Here is a 25,170-nt window from a genome sequence, read left to right as displayed (position 1 = left end):
GGCGGTGCAGACTCCCTGGCGGGCGGACTCCAGGCCGCACCGAGGCCAAGCCGTTCCGCTCCGGCCGCCAGGGTGCGCTGTGACGCGCTTTAGGGCCTGGAGGGCGGCCGCTCTAGCCTCGCCCAGGGAGTTAGCTGTCCTTACCTTCAGCAGGAGCCGGCGCCTCCGTGTCCGCCCGCCTGGCATCTCCGCTCCGTCCTGCAGCTACCCACTGCTCTCTTGCCGCCCACCATGGCCCTGCTGCACTCCGGCCGCGTCCTGTCCGGAGTCGCCTCCGCCTTCCACCCAGGCCTCGCTGCTGCAGCATCTGCCAGAGCCAGGTAAGCAGGGAAGAGAGGAACCAGGGCGACGGGCCTGCCCAGCCGAGCTGCTGGCACCTCAGGACATCTAACCTGCCATCAAAGCACACGCGTGCACCCACACACACAAACTTTCTCTGCTACCGCCTGCTTTGCTGGGGGCTGAGGATTGAGCGTCTGCGCCTCTCAATGACCCGACCAACCGGTCCTACATCCCTCCCGGCCCGTGCCCCTTGGACCGTAGGAGAGCATTCCAACGCGTTCCCCTGGGTTAGGAAGTGTGGCCCTCTACGGCACCCGGACTCCCATTCAAGGTTGGGGGGTCAAGACACGCAGATTAGGCGCTGTCGGGGTAGAAGGCAAGGGGAGAGCACCCGGCCCGTGGCTCCGAGCTGGCCTCGCGCGGATTGGCTGCGGCGCAGGGATAGTCTCGCGCCGATTGGCTGTGATGACCGCTTGTGCCCTTGACCCGCTGCCCTGTCTTGGCCTCCCTCCAGCCCAGAGGAGTTAAAAGGGCGGCGGGTGGCACGGTTGTGTGTCGGGGGAAGGAAGCTGAAGGGAGGAAGGTTCCTGGAGCTCCCGGCTTTCGGGCCTGTCTACACATTCTGCGTCCTGTGACCTTGGCGCGCGGCATCCTCCGGCCAGTGTGGCGGCCTGGCTCACCAGTGATCTCCCCAGCCCGGCCCTTTGGCCTTTGGATGGAAGAGTCAGGGTGTAGTGCCCCCCCACCTTTGTTCTAATTATTTTTATTTTATCCCTTAGGAGATCTGGCGGTAGGGACGTTGCTTTTCTTCCCCCTCCTTCTCGCTCTGCTTTTTCGTTTAGTGAGAGTTTCACAGAGCCATGCACTGGATCAGATAGATAGCTTGTGCTAGATTCAGCGGTCAACACCTGAGGGAAGGACCGGTGTCATTCAAAAAATTACAAATATGTAATTTCAAACTGTGTGATGTGTTGGCGGAGAAAAGGTTACAGAGCATTAAACAAGGTAGTAATCCCTTCCTAGTGGAGAGACCTAAGCCAGGCTATTTAATTGACTCAAAAATCCGATTTGGGACGGTGCCCCTAATTACTACCTAATCAGGAACCGAGTCTTTATACCACCCCAATCAGATATTAACTCCAAAGAGCAAAGCCTTGACCTCTCCTACACGTCTTGGCCTTTCATTGACCATGTCTTTAAGTCAGCAGAACAGTGTGTCCTTCCTGAGCCCCACACTCTTGGCAGTACAGCTTTGCCCAGGCTTTCACACTTTATTCTCTCCCTGATTTGGCTCCTTCTTGGCCCACTGTCAAAGTGTGCTCTTTAAGGTATCTTATCTAGGAGTTCCTGTCGTGGGTCAGTGGTTAACAAATCCGACTAGGAACCATGAGGTTGCAGGTTCAATCCCTGGCCTTGCTCAGTAGGTTGAGGATCCCAATTGGCCCACTAGCCTGGGAACCTCCTTATGCTGCAGCCCTAAAAGGACCCCCCCCCAAAAAAAAAAATTGGTAGTTTATTTAGTGGATTAGAATTAGAGAGTATTATTTATGCAGCAAATTTGGAGAACTGAAAATGATGCCTAAAATGGGCAAGTGAAAGTCTGTTTCACCACTGTAGTAATCTTAAAATAATCTCTTGTTCTATGGATTTGGCTGGGTGGCCTATAGCTATATTTCAGAAGTGCTAGTGAAAAATCCCTATGGGTGTGACCTTTCAGTCATTCTTTCCCTTTGAGAGCCTGACTCATTTTTCTTTGTCTTTTCCCCAGTAGAATGTGAATTCCCTGAGAACAGAGACTGTACCTACTTTGTTCATTGCTATATCTCAGCACTTAGAACATTGACTGTCATGTCTTTCAAATTGAATATTTTAATTTTAAAACTTGATTTTTTCTTTTTCTTTTTTTTTGCCTTTTATCCTTTTTAGGGCCGTACTGCGGCATATGGAGGTTCCCAGGCTAGGGGTCTAGTCAGAGCTGTAGCCACCGGCCTATGCCAGAGCCACAGCAATGCAGGATCCGAGCCGCGTCTGCGACCTACACCACAGTCCAGGGCAACACCAGATCCTTAACCCACTCACTGAGCAAGGCCAGGGATTGAACTTTCATCCTCATAGATGCTAGTCAGTTTCTTTAACCGCTGAGCCACAACAGGAACTCCCATGGAGAACATTTAAAATAAACTTAACTAATTGAGCTTTCTTTCTTTCTTTCTTTTTTTAAACAGTTCATTCTAATACAGTGAAACATTGGTAGTTGGTATGAGGATTTATTCTATGAAATACTTAATTTTCATACTTTGGTCATTTAACTGGAACTAAGTTCAAATGTTTCCTATAGCTGCATTTTTTATACAGAAAGCACTAAACATTTACCCTTTTCTTGTTTACCTGTGCTTTAAAAGCATAGTAGCATGAAATCAGAAATAGTCACAGATCAGTGAAGAAAGGAAACTATGCTAATGTATTTTTATTTTTAGTTATCTGTTCTTAAGTAATTATTTAATTCTGATCCTCCGGTCTGTAGTGAAATAACTAAAGAAGTATTGTGAGACACTTTAGAAAGGCAGTGTGCAACAGTAGTACAGTGACCAGCAAGATCATAATTGTAGTACCGTCTTTAGTTTTATGGTCGTGAGCAAGTTAACCTCTCATTTCATTTTATTTGTATTTATTTATTTAGTCTTTTTAGGGCCACACCCGCAGCATATGGAAGTTCCCAGGCTAAAGACTGAATCAGAGCTGTAGCTGCCGGCCTACACCACAGCTCACGGCAACGCCAGATCCTTAACCTACTGAGTGAGGCCAAGGATCAAACCTGGATATTCATGGATACTAGTGGGTTCGTTACCCCTCCTACACAAGGGGTACTCCAGCCTCTCATTTTAAAATAAGAGTATGAGGGAGGAGTTCCCACTGTGGCTGGCAGAAATGGACCTGACTACTATCCATGAGGATGCAGGTTAGAACCCTGGCTCAGTGGGTTGAGGATCCAGTTGCTGTGGCTGTAGTGTAGGCCAGCAGCTGCAGCTCCAATTCGACCCCTAGCCTGGAAACTTCCATATGCCACACTTGTGGCACTTAAAAAAAAAAAAAAAAAAGTAGAACGTGAGGGAAAACATTTTAAAGACTATAAAGCACTAGGTAGGTGCCCAGGAAAATTGCAAGGTATTTGAGTTGGAAATGCTTATCTGGATACTTTGTACCTCACATTTTTTGGTTGGTAGGTCAGTATTGCTCAATGGCTGAAGCTTTGCACTTTTGTCCAAAGTACATAGATAGGAATGCTCTGTCGGCCACAAGTTATCAGCATCAGTTTTGTCCCTAGAGCACTCTTGGTTCCATCTAGCACAATCCCTTATAAACATTAGAGCTCTTAAAATGTGAGCATGATCTTGACCCTTTTAAGGAATAGTAAAGGGCATGGGGTCCTGTCATTACTGAGATAGGATTAGCCAAATTAAGCACCCCTGCTCCTTTATCTGGATTGTTAAGATTTAATATTTTGATAAGTCAACTATAATAAAAAAACTTTTTTTAAGATTTAATATTTCGGGAGTTCCCGTCATGGCACAGTGATTAACGAATCCGACTAGGAACCATGAGGTTGCGGGTTCGGTCCCTGCCCTTGCTCAGTGGGTTAATGATCCGGTGTTGCTTTGAGCTGTGGTGTAGGTCGCAGACGCGGCTCGGATCCCGCGTTGCTGTGGCTCTGGCGTAGGCCTGTGGCTACAGCTCCGATTCGACCCCTAGCCTGGGAACCTCCATATGCCATGGGAGTGGCCCAAAGAAATAGCAAAAAGACAAAAAAAAAAAAAAAAAAAAAAGTAATAAAAAAATAAAAAAGAAAAAAAAAAGATTTAATATTTTGAAATTCTTTTAAAACTCTTCCTAAAATAAACCACTCCCAATCTGCCCTCTGCAGTTATTTGAGAGAATTCCTGTACTGGATAAACTTTCTAAAGAACTTGACATGTAAGTGTTTTTCACCCCCTTCTTGTGGTTTAGGGGCAGCTCTGTCGTTAATCGGAGGCATTGGAGACAACCATCTTACTAAAGGTTCTCTCTGACATGTCCTTGAGCACTCAGGGCGTTCCGTGCACTCATCGGTTAATGATAGTGATGTTAGGTGAGCAGGTGACTACATGTTCTCAGGGTCTGAACGGTGGGCAGGACGTAACGAAAGCTTTCTTCAGACCCAGTTTAGAAGTGGCTTCCCCGTTTCTGTTTCTTACTTACTGTTGCTTAGATGCTGGAACAACCAAGCAGCCTAGAACAGTGAGAAAGAACGAGAAGGATTTTGAGTCCTGGCAGAGCCAAGTGAGGAGGAAGAATGATAGTATCTCCCAAGACTACAAAAAACTAAGTGGTGATAATGGAAAACCAGAAAAGACCCACATCTGCATCAGAGTCTTGACTTAGGCTCCTTGAATTCTTTACATACTTGCCTCATCAGTTTCCATACCAGTGGCAAGGCTGTTATAAATACAACTGTCGTGGTAATAATTTAGTAACAGCGATACCAGCTAACTTCAACCACTCACTGTGTACCAGCCTCTGTTTTGACTGTTTTATATTTCACAACTGCTTTCATCCTTTTTAACAACCTTATGAGATAGGTACTGTTGTGCCCCCATTTTACAGGTAAAAGTTGAGACTTGGAGAAGTTAATTGATTTGCCTTTGCTCACACAGCTGGTAGGTAGCTGAGCATTTGAATCCAGGCAGTTTTCCCAGTATGGACATTGCCCAGGGCAAGCCATTAAAAGAAATAAAAGCCTGGGAAATCTAAAATGAGATAATCCACCCTTTCATAATAGAGAATTCATTGTTCATGCCAATTACAGCTATTGAGACTGAGGCAGGTTTCAACTTGTCAGGGGAGCTTAACTTTTAACTCTGTACTGCCCTGGGGGACCAGTCATCCTGTGTGCCTCGTGTGCCTCATGGAGGAGAGAGGTATGTTAGTTCGGACTGGCCACAAGTTTTACAAGAGAATGATTGCTGGGAAAGAATGAATGAATGAAATGATTCATCTGCTTTCAGAACGGATGGTGTGCTGGGTTGTGCTGAAACATTTGATTGGTTGATTGGATAAAGGCTTGCTGAAAGAATGGGGGCTATTTGATATAAGTCATTGGGAAATTTGCTTTTACTTTCTACTGCAACACTCACCCCTGACTGTTTCTCACCTTTAGCCTTTATTTTATGCCCCTGCTTAGAATGCCTTTTTCCTTCTTAAATCTGTCACCTCCTCCTGGAAGCCTTCTTAAGCCTGTACTTACCTGCCCTTCCCAGTCTATCAGGTCTCCTCCTCGGGAGCCCCCATAAATAATGGATGCAGCCATCAAATATTAAAAAAAAAAAAAAAGGAAGGAAGAAAAAGAAATTATCTAGGTATCCAATGATTAAGTAATTGACTCATCATGTGTACGAGATTTTAAGTTATTTAAAGATCTTGGAAATTGTCTTCAAGCTGACATATTACAAAATACAATCACTGTTCTCTCAGAAACCTGTAACCCCAGTCTAGTCATGAGACAAATTTATCAGACAGATTCTAGCAGAGGGACATCCTACAGTAACCCCAACAGTCAAGGTCATTAAAACAAAGTATATCTGATACTGTCACAGCCAAAAGGAGCCTAAGGAGACATGACAACTACATGTAATGTGATGTCGTGGGACAGACAACCTCATGGTTCCTAGTTGGATTCATTAACCACTGAGCCATGACAGGAACTCCTATAATTTTTTTAATTTAAATCTTTGGAGTTCCCATCGCAGCTCAGTGGAACCAACAGGTTTTGGGTTCAATCCCTGGCTTCATCCAGTGGGTTAAGTATCCGGCGTTGCCGTGAGCTGTGGCGTAGGTTGCAGACACAACTTGGATCCTACATTGCTGTGGCTGTGTTGTAGGCTGGCAGCTGTAACTCCACTTGGACCCCTAGCCTGGAAACCTCCACTACATGTAATTTTTTTTTTTCATTTTTACAGCTGCACCTGTGGCATATGGACATTCTTGGACTAGGGATCCAATCAGAGCTGCAGCTGCCAGCCTACGCCATAGCAATGTGGAATCCAAGACTAATTTAGGACCTGCACTGCAGGTTGCAGCAACGCTGGATCCTTAACCCACTGAGCAAGGCCAAGGATGAAACCTGCATCCTTATGTACACTGTATCAGGTTCTTAACTCGCTGAGCCACAACAGGAACTCTGATGTTAGCTTATTTTATCAGTGAACCAGTATAAGTTTAGGAAAAATGGAACCATAAAGAATAAAATATATGTTTTTATTATACTTAACATAAATAAGTATGTTTTTTCAGTTTTGGGGGTTTTTTTTGCCATTCCCACGGCATGTGGAAGTTCCTGGGGCCAGGGATCGAACCTGTGCCATAGCTGCAACCTGCACCACAGCTGTGGTTAATGCCAGAGCTCTAAGCTGCTGCACCACAAGGGAACTTCCAACATGGCTGGGGGTTTTTAGTCACAATAAAACTAGTCTCGGTTATCAAAGATTTACCTTATATGAACTTGAATTTTTTTAAACGTTTCTCAGTTGCTTTAAGAAAAAAGGTAAGGAGTTCCCGTTGTGACTCAATGGTTAACAAACCCAACTAACATCCATGAGGATTGTGCTTCGATCCTTGGCCTCATTCAGTGGGTTAAGGATTTGGCATTGCCGTGAGCTGTGGTGTAGGTCACAGACATGGCTCACATCCCACGTTGCTGTGGCTGTGGTGTCGTCTGACAGCTGCAGCTCCGATTCAGCCCCGAGCCTGGGAACCTGCATGTGCTGAGGGTGTGACCCTAAAAAGACGAAAGACAAAAAAAGAAAAATACTAAGTCTAGAGCATTTTAAGCACTAGAAATTCAGTTTCTAAAACAGAATAGGAGTTCCCATCGTGGCTCAGTGATTAATGAATCTGACTAGGAACCATGAGGTTGCGGGTTCGATCCCTGGCCTTGCTCAGTGGGTTAAGGATCCAGCGTTGCCGTGAGCTGTGGTGTAGGTTGCAGACGCGGCTCGGATCCCGCACTGCTGTGGCTCTGGTGTAGGCTGGTGGCTACAGCTCCGATCAGACCCCTAGCCTGGGAACCTCCATATGCCGCAGGAGCAGCCCTAGAAATAGCAAAAAGACAAAAAAAAAAAAAAAAGTAATAATAATAACACAGAATACAGCACTCTTACTTTGAGGTTTTTTTATAATCTAACTTATCAGTACTCTCCAGAGATGGAAACCATTCCACATTCAGCTACTCATAAAATGCCAAAAAAAAAAAAAAAAAAAGCCTTTCTGAATTGTACATAAAGAGCTTATAGGAGTTCCTGTCATGGCTCAGCAGAAACAAATCTGACTAGCATCCATGAGGACACAGGTTCAATCCCTGACCTTGCTCAGTGGGTTAAAGTTCCAGCGTTGCCGTGAGCTGTGGCAAAGATCATAGACATGGCTCGGATTTGGTGTTGCTGTGGCTGTGGCATCTACAGCTCCTATTCGACCCCTAACCTGGGAACTTCCACATGCTACAAAAAAAGCTTATAACTCTTAAGATCCACAATGTAAGCCACAGATAAAGACACACTATATCAGGTCTGATTAAAAGGGTGCAAAACAACAACAAACTAGATTATCTTTCATCTCTCCCAGCCCAAAATAGATCTCTACTATCCATTTCCAGAGATCCCAAAATGGTCATAGCATAAAACCAAATTCACGGTCAGTGTTGCTAACAGGGACTAGCTTATCGACCATAAATGAACCAGAAACCCCAAATTAGTTAAGAGTGGGGAACAAGCTAGAGAAACAGTTATTCACAGTTACATTTCCTCTTGGGATTCACTCGGCGTGCACCGCCCCCAGCAACAGTTTACCTGGCCCCACGAGGTGAATCCACTGGACATTGGTGGATGACCCCTAACGCTGTTAAAAGATACTTTTTTCTTTTTAATGGCCACACCTGCAGCATATAGATGTTCTGAGGCCAGGGGTTGAATCAGAGCTGCGGCTGCAGCCACACGGGATCCTTTAACTTATTGCAGGGATCAAACCCTCACCTCGGCAACAACCCAAGCTTCTGCCGTCTTTTTTTTTTTAAGGGCCAAACCTGCAGCATTTGGAAGTTTCCAGGCTAGGGGCCTAATCAGAGCTGCAGCTGCCACACAGCCACAGCATCTTGGGATCCAAGCCACATGCCACATCTGCAGCATATTACCGCATCTTGCAACAACGCCAGATCCTTTTTTTTTTTTTTTTTTTTTTTTAATATTTTTGGTCTTTTTAGATCCATACCCACGGCATACGGAAATTCTCAGGCTAGGGGTCAAATTGGAGCTGTAGCCACTGGCCTACACCACAGCCACAGCAACACCAACACCAGATCCAAGCCTCGTCTGGGAGCTACACCACAGTTCTCAGCAACGCCAGATCCTTAACCTGCTGAGTGAGGCCAGGGATTCAACCTGCATACTCATGAATACTACTCAGATTCATTTCCACTGAGCCACGACAGGAACTCTTCCTTTTTTTTTTTTTTTTTTTTTTTTTAAGTATAGCTGATTTAAAATGTTGTGCCAATTTCTGCTGTAGCAGTTAGATTCTTCCTGCTGCACTACAGCAGAAACTCCAAGGATAAATTTTTTTCTTATTTTTAATACAGTTTTAAGGGTTACTTTCCATGTATGTTACTACAAAATATTGACTTTATTCCCTGTGTTGTTTAATACATACTTGAGCCTGTCTTACACCCAGTAGGCTGTTATCTCCCCTTCTCTGCTGGTAACCACTAGTTTGTTCTCTACATCTGCGACCCTGCCTTTTTTTTTTTTTTTTTTTTTTTTTTTTTTTTTCTGTCCTTTGTCTTTTTTTTAGGGCCGCATCTAAGGCATATGGAGGTTCCCAGGCTAGGGGTCGAATCGGAGCTATAGCTGCCGGCCTATGCTACAGCCACAGCATGGCCTCACTCAGTGGGTTAAGGATCTGGTGTTGCCGTGAGCTGTGGTGTAGGTCATAGACGCGGCTCGGATCCCGCGTTGATGTGGCTCTGGCGTAGGCAGGTGGCTACAGCTCCGATTGGACCCCTAGCCTGGGAACCTCCATATGCCGCGGGAGCAGCCCAAGAAATAGCAACAACAACAACAACAACAAAAAGAGACAAAAGACAATAATAATAATAATAATAATAATAATAATAATATGCATGCAGCATCTGCATTGATTTTATTGGTCTTCTTCAAGGTGCTTTGAAGTCTTATGCAGTGTTGGATTATTAGTGTCTATTGCTGTACCCTGTGCATAGCAGACATGCACGTATTTATTGAAAGGGATTTGGGGCAGATCCAAGATCTCTCCGGCCAGGGAAATCTAGCTGCTGTGACTGATAGCTCGTGTATCCCATTTCAGCTCCTGGTGGGCTCATGTGGAGATGGGGCCCCCAGATCCCATCCTGGGAGTCACAGAAGCCTTTAAGAGAGACACCAACAGCAAAAAGATGAATCTGGGAGTTGGTGCCTACCGGGATGATAACGGAAAGCCTTACGTGCTCCCTAGTGTCCGAAAGGTAAGCTTGCCAGATGTCTCCGGCGAGATGAGGGTAAATAACTAAAGGGGCTCCTGAAGAGAGGCAGAAAGACTCCTGGACTGGATGGGAGTCAGGAGACCTGGGTTCTATGCTGGATACTAACTGCTTGAGTCAAGTACTTGTCTGGGCTGTAGTCTCCTTGGCTGTAAAAAATGAGAAGTTGGGGAGCTCCCATCATGGCTCTTCAGTAACAAACAATGGGAACTCCTGTCCTTTCTTCTTATTGAACTGTAGAATAGTTTTCTTTATTTTCTTATTTATTTTGGTGCTGTGCTTCAGCATGCAGAAGTTCTGGAACCGCTGCAGTGACAACACCAGGTACTTAACCCACTGCACCACAAGGGAACTCCATCATTTTCTTTATTTTGTTGTATTTTTTAAAAATTTTTATTGGAGTTCCCATCGTGGCGCAGTGGTTAACGAACCCAACTAGGAACCATGAGGTTGCGGGTTCGATCCCCGACCTTGCTCAGTGGGTTAAGGATCCAGCGTTGCCATGAGCTGTGGTGTAGGCCGGTGGCTATCGCTCTGATTGGACCCCTAGCCTGGGAGCCTCCATATGCCTCAGGTGCAGCCCTAAAAAGACAAAAAAAGACCCAAAAAAACAAAAACAAAAACGAAAAAAACTTTTGAAGTTCTTAAACTGACATATAGCTTGAAATAATTACTGCTGTATTTAGTAGTTTGACTGTACCATCGCAAAGGTTGCTCTAAAACCTTGTTCTTATGCAGCCTGAGAATGCCATTTTATGTTAAACCAAGAGACACAATATACTCATTTATATAAAACTTAACTTAAAAAAAAAGAAAACATGATTAAAATTTTTTTTTCTTTTTTAGGGCTGCAGCCAAAGCACATGGAGGTTCCCAGACTAGGGGTCCAATTAGAGCTGCAGCTGCCAGCCTACACCACAGCCACAGCAACTCAGGATCCTTAACCCACTGAGCAAGGCTGGGGATCAAGCCCTCAACCTTATCGTTTCTAGTCGGATTCGTTTCTGCTGTGCCACAAAAGGAATTCCAAAATTTTTTCATATTTCTGTTCCATAGTTACAAAATGTGAAGGATTCTACTTACCCTTCTTCTTGGACAGTATCTCCAAATTTTAAAAAAGGCTCCACAATTTAACTTATAAAATATTAAATATTATTCATGGTAATTCCAGGTGAGGAGAAGAAACTAAATTATGCACTTTCTCTTGTTTAGGCAGAGGCGCAGATTGCTGCAAAAAATTTGGACAAAGAATACCTGCCCATTGGAGGACTGGCGGAATTTTGTAAGGCATCTGCAGAACTAGCCCTGGGTGAGAACAATGAGGTGTTGAAAAGTGGCCGGGTAAGCAGGAAACAGACTCTGGCATCATATAGAATCTGTTTTGTTTTGTTTTTATGTAGCCACTATTCCGTATTTTTTAATGAATTTTATTGCATTTATGGTTGTACAATGATCATCACAACCCAATTTTATAGCATTTCCATCCCAAACCCCCAGTGCATCCCCCACCACCCCCAACCTGTCTCATTTGGAAACCATAGTTTTTCAAAGACTATGAGTCAGTATCTGTTTTGCAAAGAAGTTCATTGTGGGAGTTCCCGTCATGGCGCAGTGGTTAACGAATCCGACTAGGAACCATGAGGTTGCGGGTTCGATCCCTGCCCTTGCTCAGTGGGTTAACGATCCGGCGTTGCCGTGAGCTGTGGTATAGGTTGCAGACATGGCTCGGATCCCGCGTTGCTGTGTCTCTGGCGTAGGCTGGCAGCTACAGCTCCAATTAGACCCCTAGCCTGGGAACCTCCACATGCCGTGGGAGCGGCCCAAGAAATAGCAAAAAAAGACCAAAAAAAAAAAAAGAGAGAAGTTCATTGTGTCCTTTTTTTAGATTCCACATGTAAGTGATAGCATATGATGTTGGTGTCTCACTGTCTTGCTAACTTAGCATGATAATTTGTAAGTCCATCCATGTTACTGCAAATGCCATTATTTCTTTCCTTTTAATGGCTGAGTAATATTCCATTGTGTATATGTACCGTATCTTCTTGATCCACTCTATCGATGGACATGTAGGTTGTTTCCATGTCTTGGCTATTGTATATAGTGAGGATCTGTTTTTAAATTTAACGATTTTTTTTCTTTACTTTTTAGGGCTGAACCCACGGCAAATGGAAGTTCCCAGACTAGGGGTCGAATCAGAGCTGTAGCTGCCGGCCTACACCACAGCTCATGGCAACGCCAGATCCTTAACCCTCTGAGCAAGGCTAGGGATCAAACCCGAGTCCTCATGGATACCAGTCGGAGTCGTTTCCACTGCGCCACATCGGAAACTCCCAAAATTTAACAATTTAAACAAAATTGAAAATCATTTAAACAAATAAGTAAAGAAACATCACTTGTTTGAGGTGGCTCCATGATTACTAATAGCTCTTCTTCAGATAGTAAATTGGCACTAATTAAATAAAAGATTTCACGTAGTACCAATTCTAAAAATGTAGTAGTAATCCTGAAACAGTGATTTCATTTAGACACTGCCTTTCCTTTTTTTTTTTTTTTTTTTCGGCTGTGCCTGTGGCATGTGGAAGTTCCCAGGCCAGGGATTGTGACTTGAGTGAAAGTAGTGACAACACTGGATCCTTAACCCACTGAGCCAGCAGGGAACTCCTTGACACTGCTTTTGCTGTTAGAATCTCTATGTGCTTATGTTCGTTTTACATTGAATGGCTTCTAGGAATGCCAAACAATGCTGAGTTTTAAGGCCTGTAATTAGCCCCTCTCCTCATGCTCAGGCTACCAGCTTAGGTGATGGAAACAGGCAGAAAACAAGCCCCAAGTGGACTCGTAGGGCTCAGACAGGTCTGGCGCTCCTCCACTGTCCCTTCACACCAGCTTGGACGTGGAAAGACAGCAAACCCTGCTCCCTTCCTGCTGTCTCCTCCCTCGCTGCAGCCGTGAGGGGAAGCACAGGTGGGTCCCAGGTGTCTCCTGTTCCTGCTCCTTATTGTGAAAGGAAGATGTCCTAAAGGTCCCTGGACAAAAGCTTTTAAGAAACACATTCTTGCAGGCCCACCGAGTTACACAGGCCCAGCGCTTAGAGTAGCCCAGCATCAAGCAGGTAGGACGCAGCCAGACCACTGAATAGCCAGCCAGCCTGAGGTGTGGGCCTTATAGTTTGTTTACTTTCTTTTGAAGCAAATGTTTTTTGTTTTTTTTTATTTCTGGCCACCCCTTGGCATATGGAATTACCAGGCCAGGGATCTGATCTGAGTTGCAGTTGTGACCTAAGCTGCAGCTGTGGCAACATAGGATCCTCAACCCACTGGGCTGGGCCAGAGGTTGAACTTGCGTCCCAGCACTTCCAAGACACCGCTGATCCCGTTGCACCACAGCGGGAACTCCACAAATGTGGTTTTTAATAGATACATTTGTATGTTTAAATACTTTTCGGAGTAAGTCTGGAGGAAAACACACAAAATGGCAAAGCTAAGCCAACGTGTCTCTTCTCTCTAGTCCCAAGGCCAGAATAAATAGTTTATTCACAAAACTGGTCTAAGTCCACTCATTAGTTCATTAACTCAGAGAAAAGCATACCACCTTGGCCCCTTGGTAATGGGATAATGATCCTAATTCATGCACAGAATATGGTTTGATTGGTAGTCAGACACTCAACCACCTGTTAACCACTCAGGAGAACACCTGTATTTTTCTGTAATTTTTGCTTAGTCTGTGTCCATCTAGCAAATTATAACCTAAGTATAAGACTGGCCTTTCTTAAAATAATATCAGCTTGTTTTTTATATATTGCTGTACCTTCGTCAATCTTACTGCCACATCTATATTAGCGTTTCATTTCTGTCATACAAGAGTTTCCACAGACAAACTCTGTTTACTAAGGAGTTTATTAGTTGGGTCCCCCCCACGTTTAATCTACTACCTCCCAGTCCAGAAAATAGATTTATGTTTTGTAGAGTCTTGTACGTCTATGGTACCTTAAAAAAAAACCTCCACTGGTGTTTTTTACCCATCTCCTGAAGTTGACCAATTTGAAGATCTACCTAAGGCCATCTCTCTGCTCCCCAAAAGATACTACTTTCAAACTATGACAACTCATAGAAGAGGACCTCTTATATAGCCTTTAAAGTGTAATAATGGGAGTTCCCATTGTGGCTCAGTGGTAGTGAACCCGACTAGCTACCATGAGGACGTGGGTTCCTTCCCTGGCCTTACTCTGTGGGTTAAGGATCCGGCAGTGCTGCAAGCTATGGTGTAGGTCACAGACATGGCTCAGACCCCAAGTTGCTGTGGCTCTGGTGTAGGCCAACAATTGCAGCTCCAATTTGACCCCTAGCTCGAGAACTCCCACATGCTGCAGGTGCGGCCCTAAAAAGACAAAAAATAATAATAATCAGGTGTCATCATGTTTTTCTAATATACTTAGTGACTTTTCAAGATGACATGCTTTTTGATGTCATTCAATTTTGTGTAAGTCTAGACTAATATTTTAATATAGTACTTGTTCATTTTGTCCTTTTTACTCTATATAAACCACGCCTTTTTCATCTCCGATGGGGGGGTTGTGTCCTGAAAGTTTCTCATGTAACAGTTACGATACTGGAGTTCCCGTTGTGACCCAGTGGTTAACGAATCCGACTAGGAACCATGAGGTTGCGGGTTTGACCCCTGGCCTTGCTCAGTGGGTTAAGGATCCGGCGATGCCGTGAGCTGTGGTGTAGGTTCCAGACGCCGCTCAGATTTCACGTGGCCGTCACTGTGGTGTAGGCTGGCGGCTGCAGCTCCGATTGGACCCTTAGCCTGGGAACCTCCATATGCCGCAGGAGCGGCCCAAGAAATGGGAAAAAGACCAAATAAAAAAGAAAAAAAAAACTGAAGAGACAGCTCTTTTTTGAGAACCCATGAGCAAAGTCAGTCCGTCTCTTAGAAAATAGAAACAGTGGTCCTGTTCTCTCATTTCCAACACATCTCCATTTGGAAAGTGTCTTCCTCCTCTGAAGGGGGAAGGGTGCTGTCTGTGGGCCTGAGCTCACGTTTGGTGAGTCCTGGGCCTGAGGAGCGTGCCGCTCCTCCCTGACCAGAGTGTCTCTCCCTCAGTATGTCACCGTGCAGACCATTTCTGGGACCGGGGCCCTGCGGATCGGAGCCAATTTTCTGGTGAGTGTGCAAACTCCTTCAGCAGAGAACTGTACGCTGGGGATGGTGGAGGTGCCCCGTCCCATACGTGTTTGACTTCTGCCCCGGAAGTCAATTTCCTCTTTCCACCAAACTGGAAGATGTCCTGTTCTCTGATAAATGGAGCTGGAGGGGAGAAAATGACAAAAAGTACTTAGAAGAAATTATGAGGAAGAGATTATTATAGTGATAGTAAGATAATAATAAACTGAGTACAAACTGCAACCAGGAGCTTTTGCATTTCAACGTGTTTAAGCTTTCTGAGGGAGGTTGGCTTAATGCCGGTGTGCAGGGGAAGAAAGTGAGACCCATTTAGGGCCTTGGCTACACTGCCCGAATAATGGTCAGAGCCTGATTCCAACCCAGGCAGTCTTGCTGCTGGGTCATTGCTATCTCTCAATCATAGAGAGAATCTGAGTTTCCCATACAGAAGAATGTCCTCTCAGTAAAGTATATCTTTTTTTTTTTTTTTTTTTTTTTTTGGCCTCCTCCTTTCTTCATTTTTCCATTCCCTCTCATTCCATCTTTTAGCAAAGATTTTTTAAGTTCAGCCGAGATGTCTTCCTGCCGAAACCATCCTGGGGAAATCACACCCCCATCTTCAGGGACGCTGGCATGCAGCTGCATAGTTACCGATACTATGACCCCAAGACCTGCGGCTTTGACTTCACAGGTGCTCTTGAGGACATTTCAGTAAGTGTGACTTTCAGGGCAAGAGGGGAGGGAATAGGGGATAAACTTCCTTGTCGAGATTTGATGTCTCCCCTTTGGGTCTGAGGATCCGACTTAAAATACGGGAATGAGTTAATTGCCAGACCCAGTTATCTTTGTTATTTAGCAAATAATGGTGCCCCTACGGCATTCAGATAAATGATCTTCTTTCAAACTGCAAAGTCATTTCTCGGTTGTTTTCCTCTTTAGAAAATACCAGCTCAGAGTGTAATTCTCCTGCACGCCTGTGCCCACAATCCCACAGGAGTGGACCCTCGTCCTGAGCAGTGGAAGGAGATGGCCACACTGGTGAAGGTGAGACGGGCGAACTGACCGCTGACAGTTCTGCATTCAGTAACTAGCCTTGGATGCTTCACTTGGCAAAGTCTTCACAGTGAAAATTAATTAACCTTGGGGCTGCATGAAATTTCCACACATTGTGAAGTTGCTAGGAAAGAACTCATTTGCATAATTAGCGGTTCTATAATTGATGATACATGAGCAATTTGAAAATAATTTTTGTTGCTCAGCCAAGATGTGTGGAATTCTGATAAACTCGTTACTGGCTAGTCTGTACAAATAGCATCCCCTGGCCCAGGATGTCTGCTGGTGGTGCCTACACTTGCCTGATCAGTGATTACTTGTTCATCCTTTTAGCCACTTTTTTTTTTTTTGCCACATCTGCGACACACGGAAGTTGCCCAAGGCATGTAGAAATTCCTGGGCCTGGGATCGAACCCAAGCCACAGCAGTGACGAGAGCCACCACAGTGACAACACTAGATCCTTAACCCACTGAGCCACATGGGCAAACCCCAAGATTATCTTTTCTTGATGTCTTCTTGAAGGCCCATATCCACCAAAGTAAAAAAGAAAAGAAATCGCTCTTTTAACTGCAGGAAGATTAAACATCTCCAAACTGCCATGTGGGGAGAAAACTGCTGACTGCCTGAGTGAAGCTGGCATAGTCCTGACAAGCACAAGTAACCATCTAGGGCATCTTGAGGGGGACTGCCTAAAGCTTTGGTCATTTTTTCTTTCCTTCCCAGAAAAACAATCTCTTTGCATTCTTTGACATGGCCTACCAAGGCTTTGCCAGTGGCGATGGTAACAAGGATGCTTGGGCAGTGCGCCACTTCATCGAACAGGGCATCAATGTTTGTCTCTGCCAGTCCTATGCCAAGAACATGGGCTTATACGGTAAGCCAGGGGACCTAGGGTGAGGTGTGTCTGTTGAGAAGGAAGAAGTGCTGGGAGAGGCTGCCTCAGAGGCGTAGATTTGGGGGGAGGGTGGGTGCATGTGCGTGTGTGGTCCATGCCCCTCTTACCTAGCCAGAAAGATCCGGTAAAGCTGATCTGACTGCTCTTAGCCGTACCTTCTTCAGTGTCCCTCAGTTCCTCCAGCAAAGAAAACTGAGCACTGCTTCTCTAAACAAAAAGTGATTGCCCCATGAGCCAAGACAATAGATCCAATGAAACCTGACCTTTCTTCACTCCTGAGTACTCGAAATAATCTGTTGTACTGGATTCACCGTACTGGTTGTTGAAAACTTATTTGTAACAGTTATTTTCGTGGTGCTTCTGGTGGAAACAGATAATACGTAGCAATTTCTTTTTAATTTTATGGCCATGCTCGCAGCATATGGAAGTTCCCTGGCCAGGGATTGAATTGGAGCCACAGCTATGACCTATGCTTTTAACCCACTGGATCCTTTAACCCACTGCTGGAGGCTGGGGATCCAACCCACACCTCTACAATGACCCAAGCCCCTGCAGTTGGATTCTTTTTTTTTTTCTTTTCTTTTTTTTTTTTTTTTTTAAGGTCCATTTGTGGCCTACGGAAGTTCCCGGGCCAGGGTTCAAATCGGAGCTGCAGCTGCCAGCCTCCACCTTAGCAACACCAGGTCCAAGCTGCATCTACGACCTACACCAAAGCTTATGGCAGCACAGAATCCTTAACCCACTGATCGAGGCCAGGGATCAAACCCCCATTCTCATGGATACTAGTCGGGTTCTTGATCCACTGAGCCACAACAGGAACTCCTGCAGTTGGATTCTTAACCCACTGTGACACAGTGGGAACTCCTACCACGATTGCCTTTAGCGTTTTGGATGGGAGAACCAGAACACCGGGTCCCTTTTTTCTTTTTCAGGTGAGCGTGTGGGAGCCTTCACTGTGGTCTGCAAAGATGCTGAGGAAGCCAAAAGGGTGGAGTCACAGTTGAAGATCTTGATCCGTCCTATGTATTCCAACCCTCCTGTCAACGGGGCCCGGATTGCCTCGACCATCCTGACCAGCCCGGATCTGCGGCAACAATGGTAAAGGCGCCTCGCTACTCCTCAGCTCTGCCTTCCCCATCACTCCTCCTTCCGCCCTCCTTTCCAGTTGGCTTATAGGGACAAGCAGTGTTGCACAGCTGCCGTGGGGAGAAGGGGGAGAAACTGAGAGGAGTGTGCATTTTGTCAGTACTTTCAACTAAGTTAGTCTTTCTCTGTCGGAGACAAACATAATTTACAAGTGGCAGTTTGTTTTAGTCCATCATCCCCATATTAAGTAAAACCAGCCTTTTCCTAGACTTGAGTTCAAATTGAAGTATCTTACATAGGAAAACTTTCTTATACACATCCTATTTTTTGGTTTTAGCCAATAATAGCTAGTATTAAATCAGTATTTCTGCATATTTTGGGGTTTTATTTATGTGATTCTCATGGCTCCTGTGCTCAAAATCCATGTTGTTCAATTTTTTTTTTTAATCGCAGTCCACATAAGCTTATATTTACATCATGACCCTGAACACATATTACCTATGAAGATATGTGTATATAATGGAAACAGTTTTCAAAACTTCATACTTGGGCTTCATGAGTTATGCTCCAATTATTGTTTGAATGCCAACTGTGTCCAGCGATATTGAATTTGTGACCTACTCATGGGTCCCCATCCATAATTTAGAAAACATTACTTTAGAGCCGGGTGGCACACTCTGTTCTTCAGGTCAAATCCAGGCTGCCCCTAATTCTTGTAAATGACATTTTAGTGTCACACAGCCATACACCTTTCTTGCTGAATTGTGTACGAGCGCTTTCATGTCACAGCAGCAGAGTTCAGTAGTTGTGACAGAGTATACAGCCCGCAAAACCTAATGTATTTGCAGTTTAGCCCTTTAGAGAAAGCTTGCCAACTCCTGCCCTATAGAATTCAGAGTTATGGAAGATGTGATTGGTTATATAAGAGTTTATCCTCTGTAGCTGATTAGCTGAGGGGTAGATCTCTAAGGAGCTTACTGGATGGAAAAGCTAAGTCTGTAAGAAACTTCATCCGCAGCTCACCTAGTCCTCATGTGACAACTATTTTTTTCTATCTTAGATTAATCCTAAGAACACTGGAGTCTATAATAAGCATCTGGTTCAGGATTTTTCTTTTCAGTACAACAGGTCCAGGCTGAGCTTACCAAAAAATCAAGTACTTCTTAAGTTAGAATTTTTGTTGTTGTTATAAAATTAATGTGTAAGTACATTTCAGAAAGTTTGGGAAAGTCACTATAACTCAGCTTTTTTCTTTGCCCGTTATCACAGTCGTAACATGAATAATATGTACATGTATTTTATTAGTCTGTGTATGTGTGTGTGGAGGGGTTTATTTGGGGTTGTTGTTGTTGTTTTGTTGGGTTTTTTTTTTTTTTTGTCTTTTTAGGACCACACCCGAAGCATATGGAGGAGGTTCCCAGGCTAGGGGTCAAATCAGAACTGGAGCTGCTGGCCTACATCACAGCCACAGCAACAGGGGATCTGAGCCAAGTCTGTGACCTACACTACAGTTTACGGCAATGCCAGATCCTTAACCCACTGAGGAGGCCAGGGATCAAAACTGCATCCTCACGGATGCTAGTCAGATTTGTTTCCATGGAGTGACGATGCAAACTCCGGTTTTACTTTTATCGCAAAGAACTATACTAAGATTTTTTTCTTAATATTTTAAGTCGTTTTTTTGTTGTTGGGTTTTGTTTTGTTTTAATATTTCCATAGTCCTTAATAGCCATCAGGATTTTTTTTAACATGTGCATTTCAATACTCTTTTTTTTTTTTTTTTTTTTTTTTTTTTGCTATTTCTTTGGGCCGCTCCCGCGGCATATGGAGGTTCCCAGGCTAGGGGTCGAATCGGAGCTGTAGCCACCGGCCTACGCCAGAGCCACAGCAACGCGGGATCCGAGCCGCGTCTGCAACCTACACCACAGCTCATGGCAACGCCGGATCATTAACCCACTGAGCAAGGGCAGGGACCGAACCCAAAACCTCATGGTTCCTAGTCGGATTCGTTAACCGCTGCACCACGACGGGAACTCCGTCAATACTCATTTGATGTCGGTAATGTACAAAGATGACCGATTCTTTGCTAGATGACTGAGATGTCTCTCCCCTTGGGGAGTTTATAATCTAGTAAGAAAAATGCACATGTGACATTGATACAAGACAGGTGGAATAAATGCTGCAAAAAGGCAGAGCTACTTATGAGTGGGGAATTGGGGAGGATGTAATGCAGACAGCAGCATTTGAGCTGGGCCTTGAAGAGAGAAGGGACTTTTTTCCAAAGGAAAGGCAGAGAAAGGAAAAACCAGGTAGAGAGATGTGCGTGAGGAGCAGCCCACGCTCGTGACGTGCATGGTGCAGGGTGTGCTTTAAACGTCCGAGTGGTTTTTGTGGCAAAAACCCTGAGGATAAGGACAGTGGAAAAGGCAGAAGAGCTCGGAAGAGGGCAGCAGATCATGAAGCTCCTAGATTCTGTGAGAAGTCAGAACTTCATTCTGTGGGCAACAAGGAGCGTGGGGCGGGGAGCCGTGGTTGCAAAGGTGGCCCCGGATTTGGCCATGGTCATGCCTCAAAGTGAGTGGAGCTAGATGGATGGGACTACAGGACATTTGAAATCAAATGCCATCCTGAGTGGCGCTGGGGGCTCCAGCTCCAGACAGTGCTCACACTGCCGCTACAGTGTTGCCAGCTTCTCATTTCTCAAGAGAGGCTACGAATCCACGTTTTTATGTGTAAGTGCCAAATTTAAAAACGTTGGAGTTTCTGTCGTGGCATAGCAGAAACGCATCCAACTAGGAACCATGAGGCTGTGGGTTCGTTGCCTGGCCTCGCTCAGTGGGTTAAGGATCTGACATTGCCGTGAGCTGTGGTGTAGGTCACAGACATGGCTCGGATCTGATGTTGCTGTGGCTGTGGTGTAGGCTAGCAGCTACAGCTCCGATTTTACTCCTAGCCTGGAACTTCCATGAGCTGCACCCGTGGCCCTAAAAAGCGAAAATAAAAAATGTTTAACTGGGTCTAATAAAACATGACTAAGAGCCTTATTTGGCCTTTAATTGGCAGTTCATAACTTTTAGTTCTCACTCTGCATGACATCATCATAGGGAAATGGTTTGGAAAGTGAACACCTAAGAACAAGGAGATAAATTACTTAGTCATCTAGTTGGTAAGAGCCGACAAGAATTTCCCCACAGCTCCTCAGGAATGGAATGAAAGGGTAGAGGCTGAGGAAGGCGAAGACTGTCCTGAATCCAGGGCACTGCCTTCTCTGCCTGCAGACAGAATTAGCTGTCTCTTCCTGAGGCTCTTTTTTTTTTTTTTGTCTTTTCTAGGGCTGCACCCCCGGAATATGGAGGTTCTCAGGCTAGGAGTCTAATCGGAGCTGTAGCCACAGGCCTATGCCACAACCACAGCAACGCGGGATCCGAACCACGTCTGCGACCTTCACCACAGCTCATGGCAACGCCAAATCCTTAACCCACTGAGCAAGGCCAAGGATTGAACCGGCAACCTCATGGTTCCTCGTCAGATTCGTTAACCACTGAGCCACGACAGGAACTCCTTCTTGAGGCTCTGTTAGCACAACACAATTCTTTTTTTATTTTGGTCTTTTTTTTTTTTAGGGCCGTACCCACAGCATATGGAAATTCCCAGGCCAGGGGTCAAATCAGCTGTAGCTGCCAGCCTACACCACAGCCACAGCATCGCAAGATCTGAGCCATGTCTGCAACCTACACCACAGCTCATGGCAATGCCAGATTCTTAACCTAATTAGCAAGGCCAAGGATCAAACCTGCATCCTCAGAGTTCCTGCTGTGGCTCAGTGGTTAACGAATCTGACTAGCATCCATGAGAACGCAGGTTCGATCCCTGACCTTGCTTGGTGGGTTAAGGATCTGACATTGCCATGAGCTGTGGTGTAGGTCGCAGACGCGGCTCAGATCCCGTGTTGCTGTGGCTGTGGTGGAGGCCGGCAACTACAGCTCCCATTCGACCCCTAGCCTGGGAACCTCCGTATGTCTCTGGTGCAGCCCTAAAAAGACAAAAAAAAAAACCTGCGTCCTCGTGGATGCTAGTCAGATTCGTTAACCACTGAGTCATGACGGGAACTCCTCATTTTTCTTTTTTTTTTTTTTGGTCTTGTCTTTTTTGCCATTTCTTGGGCCACTCCCACGGCACATGGAGGTTCCCAGGCTAGGGGTCCAATCGGAGCTGTAGCCACCGGCCTACACCACAGCCACAGCAACGCGGGATCCGAGCCACGTCTGTGACCTACACCACAGCTCACGGCAACGCCGGATCCTTCACCCACAGAGCAAGGTTAGGGATCGAACCTGCAACCTCATGGTTCCTAGTCGGATTCGTGAACCCCTGCACCACGACGGGAACTCCCATTTTTCTTAATAACTCAATTATGTCAGCTATTTTAGTTGCCTGATCAAAACAGGACTTTGATATAAAGCAGAATGCTATGAAATAGCTTTCTTCCCAGGCCAGTGACAGCGTGGCCAAGAACAGAGAATTGAGGCACACTAGGGGAAGTACTCAAGGGAGGTAAAAATGCCGGGAGCTGACCTCCCGGGCAGCACTTGGCCAGAATTGAGCTGTATCCGGGCGGGGTTTTACAGGTTGCAGGAAGTCAAGGGCATGGCCGACCGCATCATTAGCATGAGGACCCAGCTGGTCTCCAACCTCAAGAAGGAGGGCTCCTCCCACAACTGGCAGCACATCGTTGACCAGATCGGCATGTTTTGTTTCACAGGCATAAAGCCTGAACAGGTGAGTGGACTCCACTTTCTCCGCAGCCGACCGCTTGCTTGGTCCTTGCAAATCCGAGTTTCTCAAAGGTCACCTGCCTGTTGATTTGATTACTCTAAAAACATCCATTTTGGAGCCCTCTTAGGTGAAAGAAGTCTGAAACATTGATTTCATTATCATTTTTATGACCGCTGCTGTTTCTCTAGAAGATTCCAGAACAGCCAGGAGCCAGAATATTGCTAGGAGAAGTAGCTGTTCCATAGCTAGATTTTGGATCACCTTTTCTACAAAAGCTGAAGCTAAGATTTTCTTTCACCTGTTCACACCTCCGAATTCAACATCCTACTTTAAAACAATAGCTTTTAGTGGGAGTTCCCTGGTGGTCCAGTGGCTAGGACTCAGCGCTTTCAGTGCCCCACAGCCCAGGTTCCACCCCTGGTCTGAGAACTGAGATCACAGATCAAGCTGCTATACACTGCCCCCCCCCAAAAAAAATCACACACACACACACACACACACACACACACACACACACACTAAGCTTTTTTATTCTTCTTTCATTCTAAACTAAACTAGCACACCAAATTCTAGGAATAGGGTTTGAGCAAGAAAACAGCTTCTGTTTCTTTTTCTGTTCTAAGTGTTGGCTAACTGTGCCCTGTCGGGGCTGGCGAGAGCCCCCTGACTAGGAAGTGCCCACAAACTCTTCTCTCTGCAGGTGGAGCGGCTGACCAAGGAGTTCTCCATCTACATGACAAAGGATGGCCGCATCTCTGTGGCAGGGGTCACCTCTGGCAATGTGGGCTACCTTGCCCATGCCATTCACCAGGTCACCAAGTAATTCCCCTGGTGAGAAGGAACAGAGACAACCTTCCTGTCTTCAGGCTCTGCTGTTGTGAGATTCGCAGGGAGGAAGAGAGAGGGTGGATGGTGGTGAGCGGATCGTTTTTTTCAACCACAGTACTTAATGCCCAGCGATTGAATGTGTTTCTCAGAAAAGAATGTGCAGTGAAATAGGGCAGATGCACCAGTGGCTGGTGTCTGGAACTTCGTGGCTGTAAACCAAACTCGCCCTCATCCTTTTTATCTCCAGTTTTTCCAACAGAGTTTACATGTGCAAGAACAACGTAAGCCCCCCCAAAAAAATCTGTCACTATTTCAGAAGCTTTAACTGAGCACCTCATGGTGTTGCGGGTTCCTCTGTAGAACCAACATGAAAATAGCACCTATCAAAGGCTTTGTGAAAAGATCTAGTTCTAACATTAACAGCCTCATGTTTGCCCTCCTGTGATTGAGCAACCGTATCAGCAAACTATTACCGAAATCTGTTACCACTGCACCAAAGAAAACAAAAGATGCTGTTTCCTGTCTTATTTAAGAAATAAAGAGGAGCTCCTTTGCAGCACAGTGGGTTAAGGATCCAGTGTAGTCACTGCTGTGGCGCGGGTTCAGTCCCTGGCCCAGGAACTTCCACATGCCATGGGCACAGCTTTAAAAAAAACGAAAAAGGAAGAGGCGCTTTTTTTAGCACATGGAGGCAACTTAATGTTCCTTTTTTCTCCCTCGTCACTGCTGTTCTGTTCCATAGGCACAAAGACCTGTAACTACCTAGGTTTTCATCCTGTTCTACTCTTTGACTGACCATCGGTCCCATCCCATAGGATTTACTTACCTGAAGAGTGAAGAATGGTATTTACTGCTCATCCCATACCCTCACTTTTCTTGGCAAAGAATAGCAGAGAGTAGGTCACTGCCCTTTACTCCAGCATCCTCTCCAGTGATTATTTAATTATCTCCTGTTGGGATGTTGCCTCTGCCCGGTTGGACCATGTACCTTTTCTTCAGTGTGGTTGTGCCATCGCTTACTTCGTATTATGAGTCAGGCAATGCAGGGTAGGACCGGGAAAGAGGATACGCCGGGCTTTGGTTTTAACCTTTGCATGCTGCCAGCTGGGCTCAGGCTTCACCCTTTGGAAGGATAACCACCATTCGCTTTAATCATGTAGACTTACTGCTGCCTGGTTTCTCTGTTACAATAAAGTTACTGTAGACCCAGCCACTGTCTACTATGTTATCTTTCTTCTTTAATGGGGTGAAAAAGTAAGCATATATATCCCCCAAATCTGGAATCGTGTCCAGATGACCACATAAGCCACTAGACGTTTTAGCTGCTCCGACTGTAAACTGAAGCCACATCTTTGTCTTGTCATTCTTCATGTCCCATCCAACATTGTTGAAAATGCGGGTTTAATCCTTTGGACCTTGGGGGACATGTGGAGTCCCTCGAAGAATCCCATGGCTGTAGGCAGTGATGAGGAGATGGAGAGGAGGTGGCAATTTCAGGCTCTACAG

The 25,170-nt window shown here is 45.5% G+C and overlaps 1 protein-coding gene across 10 annotated transcripts; it reads left to right on the top strand.

The window, feature by feature from the left end:
• Nucleotides 1–114: 114 nt before the first annotated feature.
• GOT2 (glutamic-oxaloacetic transaminase 2) lies at nt 115–24,873 on the top strand. Of its 10 annotated transcripts, none has more exons than XR_014805002.1 (11): nt 115–320; nt 9,688–9,844; nt 11,072–11,200; nt 14,966–15,025; nt 15,575–15,736; nt 15,965–16,069; nt 16,803–16,953; nt 17,907–18,759; nt 19,482–19,607; nt 22,381–22,839; nt 23,537–24,873. XR_014805002.1 is itself a non-coding variant. In XM_084958588.1 (10 exons), exons 5-10 carry the CDS (start codon nt 15,659–15,661, stop codon nt 23,657–23,659), a joined length of 774 nt encoding a protein of 257 aa, XP_084814714.1. In that variant the 5' UTR covers nt 115–320; nt 9,688–9,844; nt 11,072–11,355; nt 14,145–15,025; nt 15,575–15,658; the 3' UTR covers nt 23,660–24,873.
• Nucleotides 24,874–25,170: the final 297 nt, after the last annotated feature.

The sequence above is a fragment of the Sus scrofa genome, chromosome 6 (genome assembly GCF_054392235.1).
Source record: "Sus scrofa isolate SSC_HxYL_T2T_F1_AM1 chromosome 6, Sscrofa_HxYL_maternal_Yorkshire_Landrace_v2.0, whole genome shotgun sequence".
Classification (NCBI taxonomy): Eukaryota; Metazoa; Chordata; class Mammalia; order Artiodactyla; family Suidae; genus Sus; species Sus scrofa.
Note: the sequence above shows the minus strand (reverse complement) of the source record. Positions and strands in the feature narration are given on the sequence as shown.

Coding starts and splice junctions, on each gene's coding strand:
- GOT2 (XM_084958588.1), top strand. CDS start 15,659: ATGCAGCTGCATAGTTACCGATACTATGACCCCAAGACCTGCGGCTTT. Junction 15,737..15,964: donor GTGCTCTTGAGGACATTTCA/GTAAGTGTGACT, acceptor TTTCCTCTTTAG/AAAATACCAGCTCAGAGTGT. Junction 18,073..22,688: donor CCGGATCTGCGGCAACAATG/GTAAAGGCGCCT, acceptor GGGGTTTTACAG/GTTGCAGGAAGTCAAGGGCA.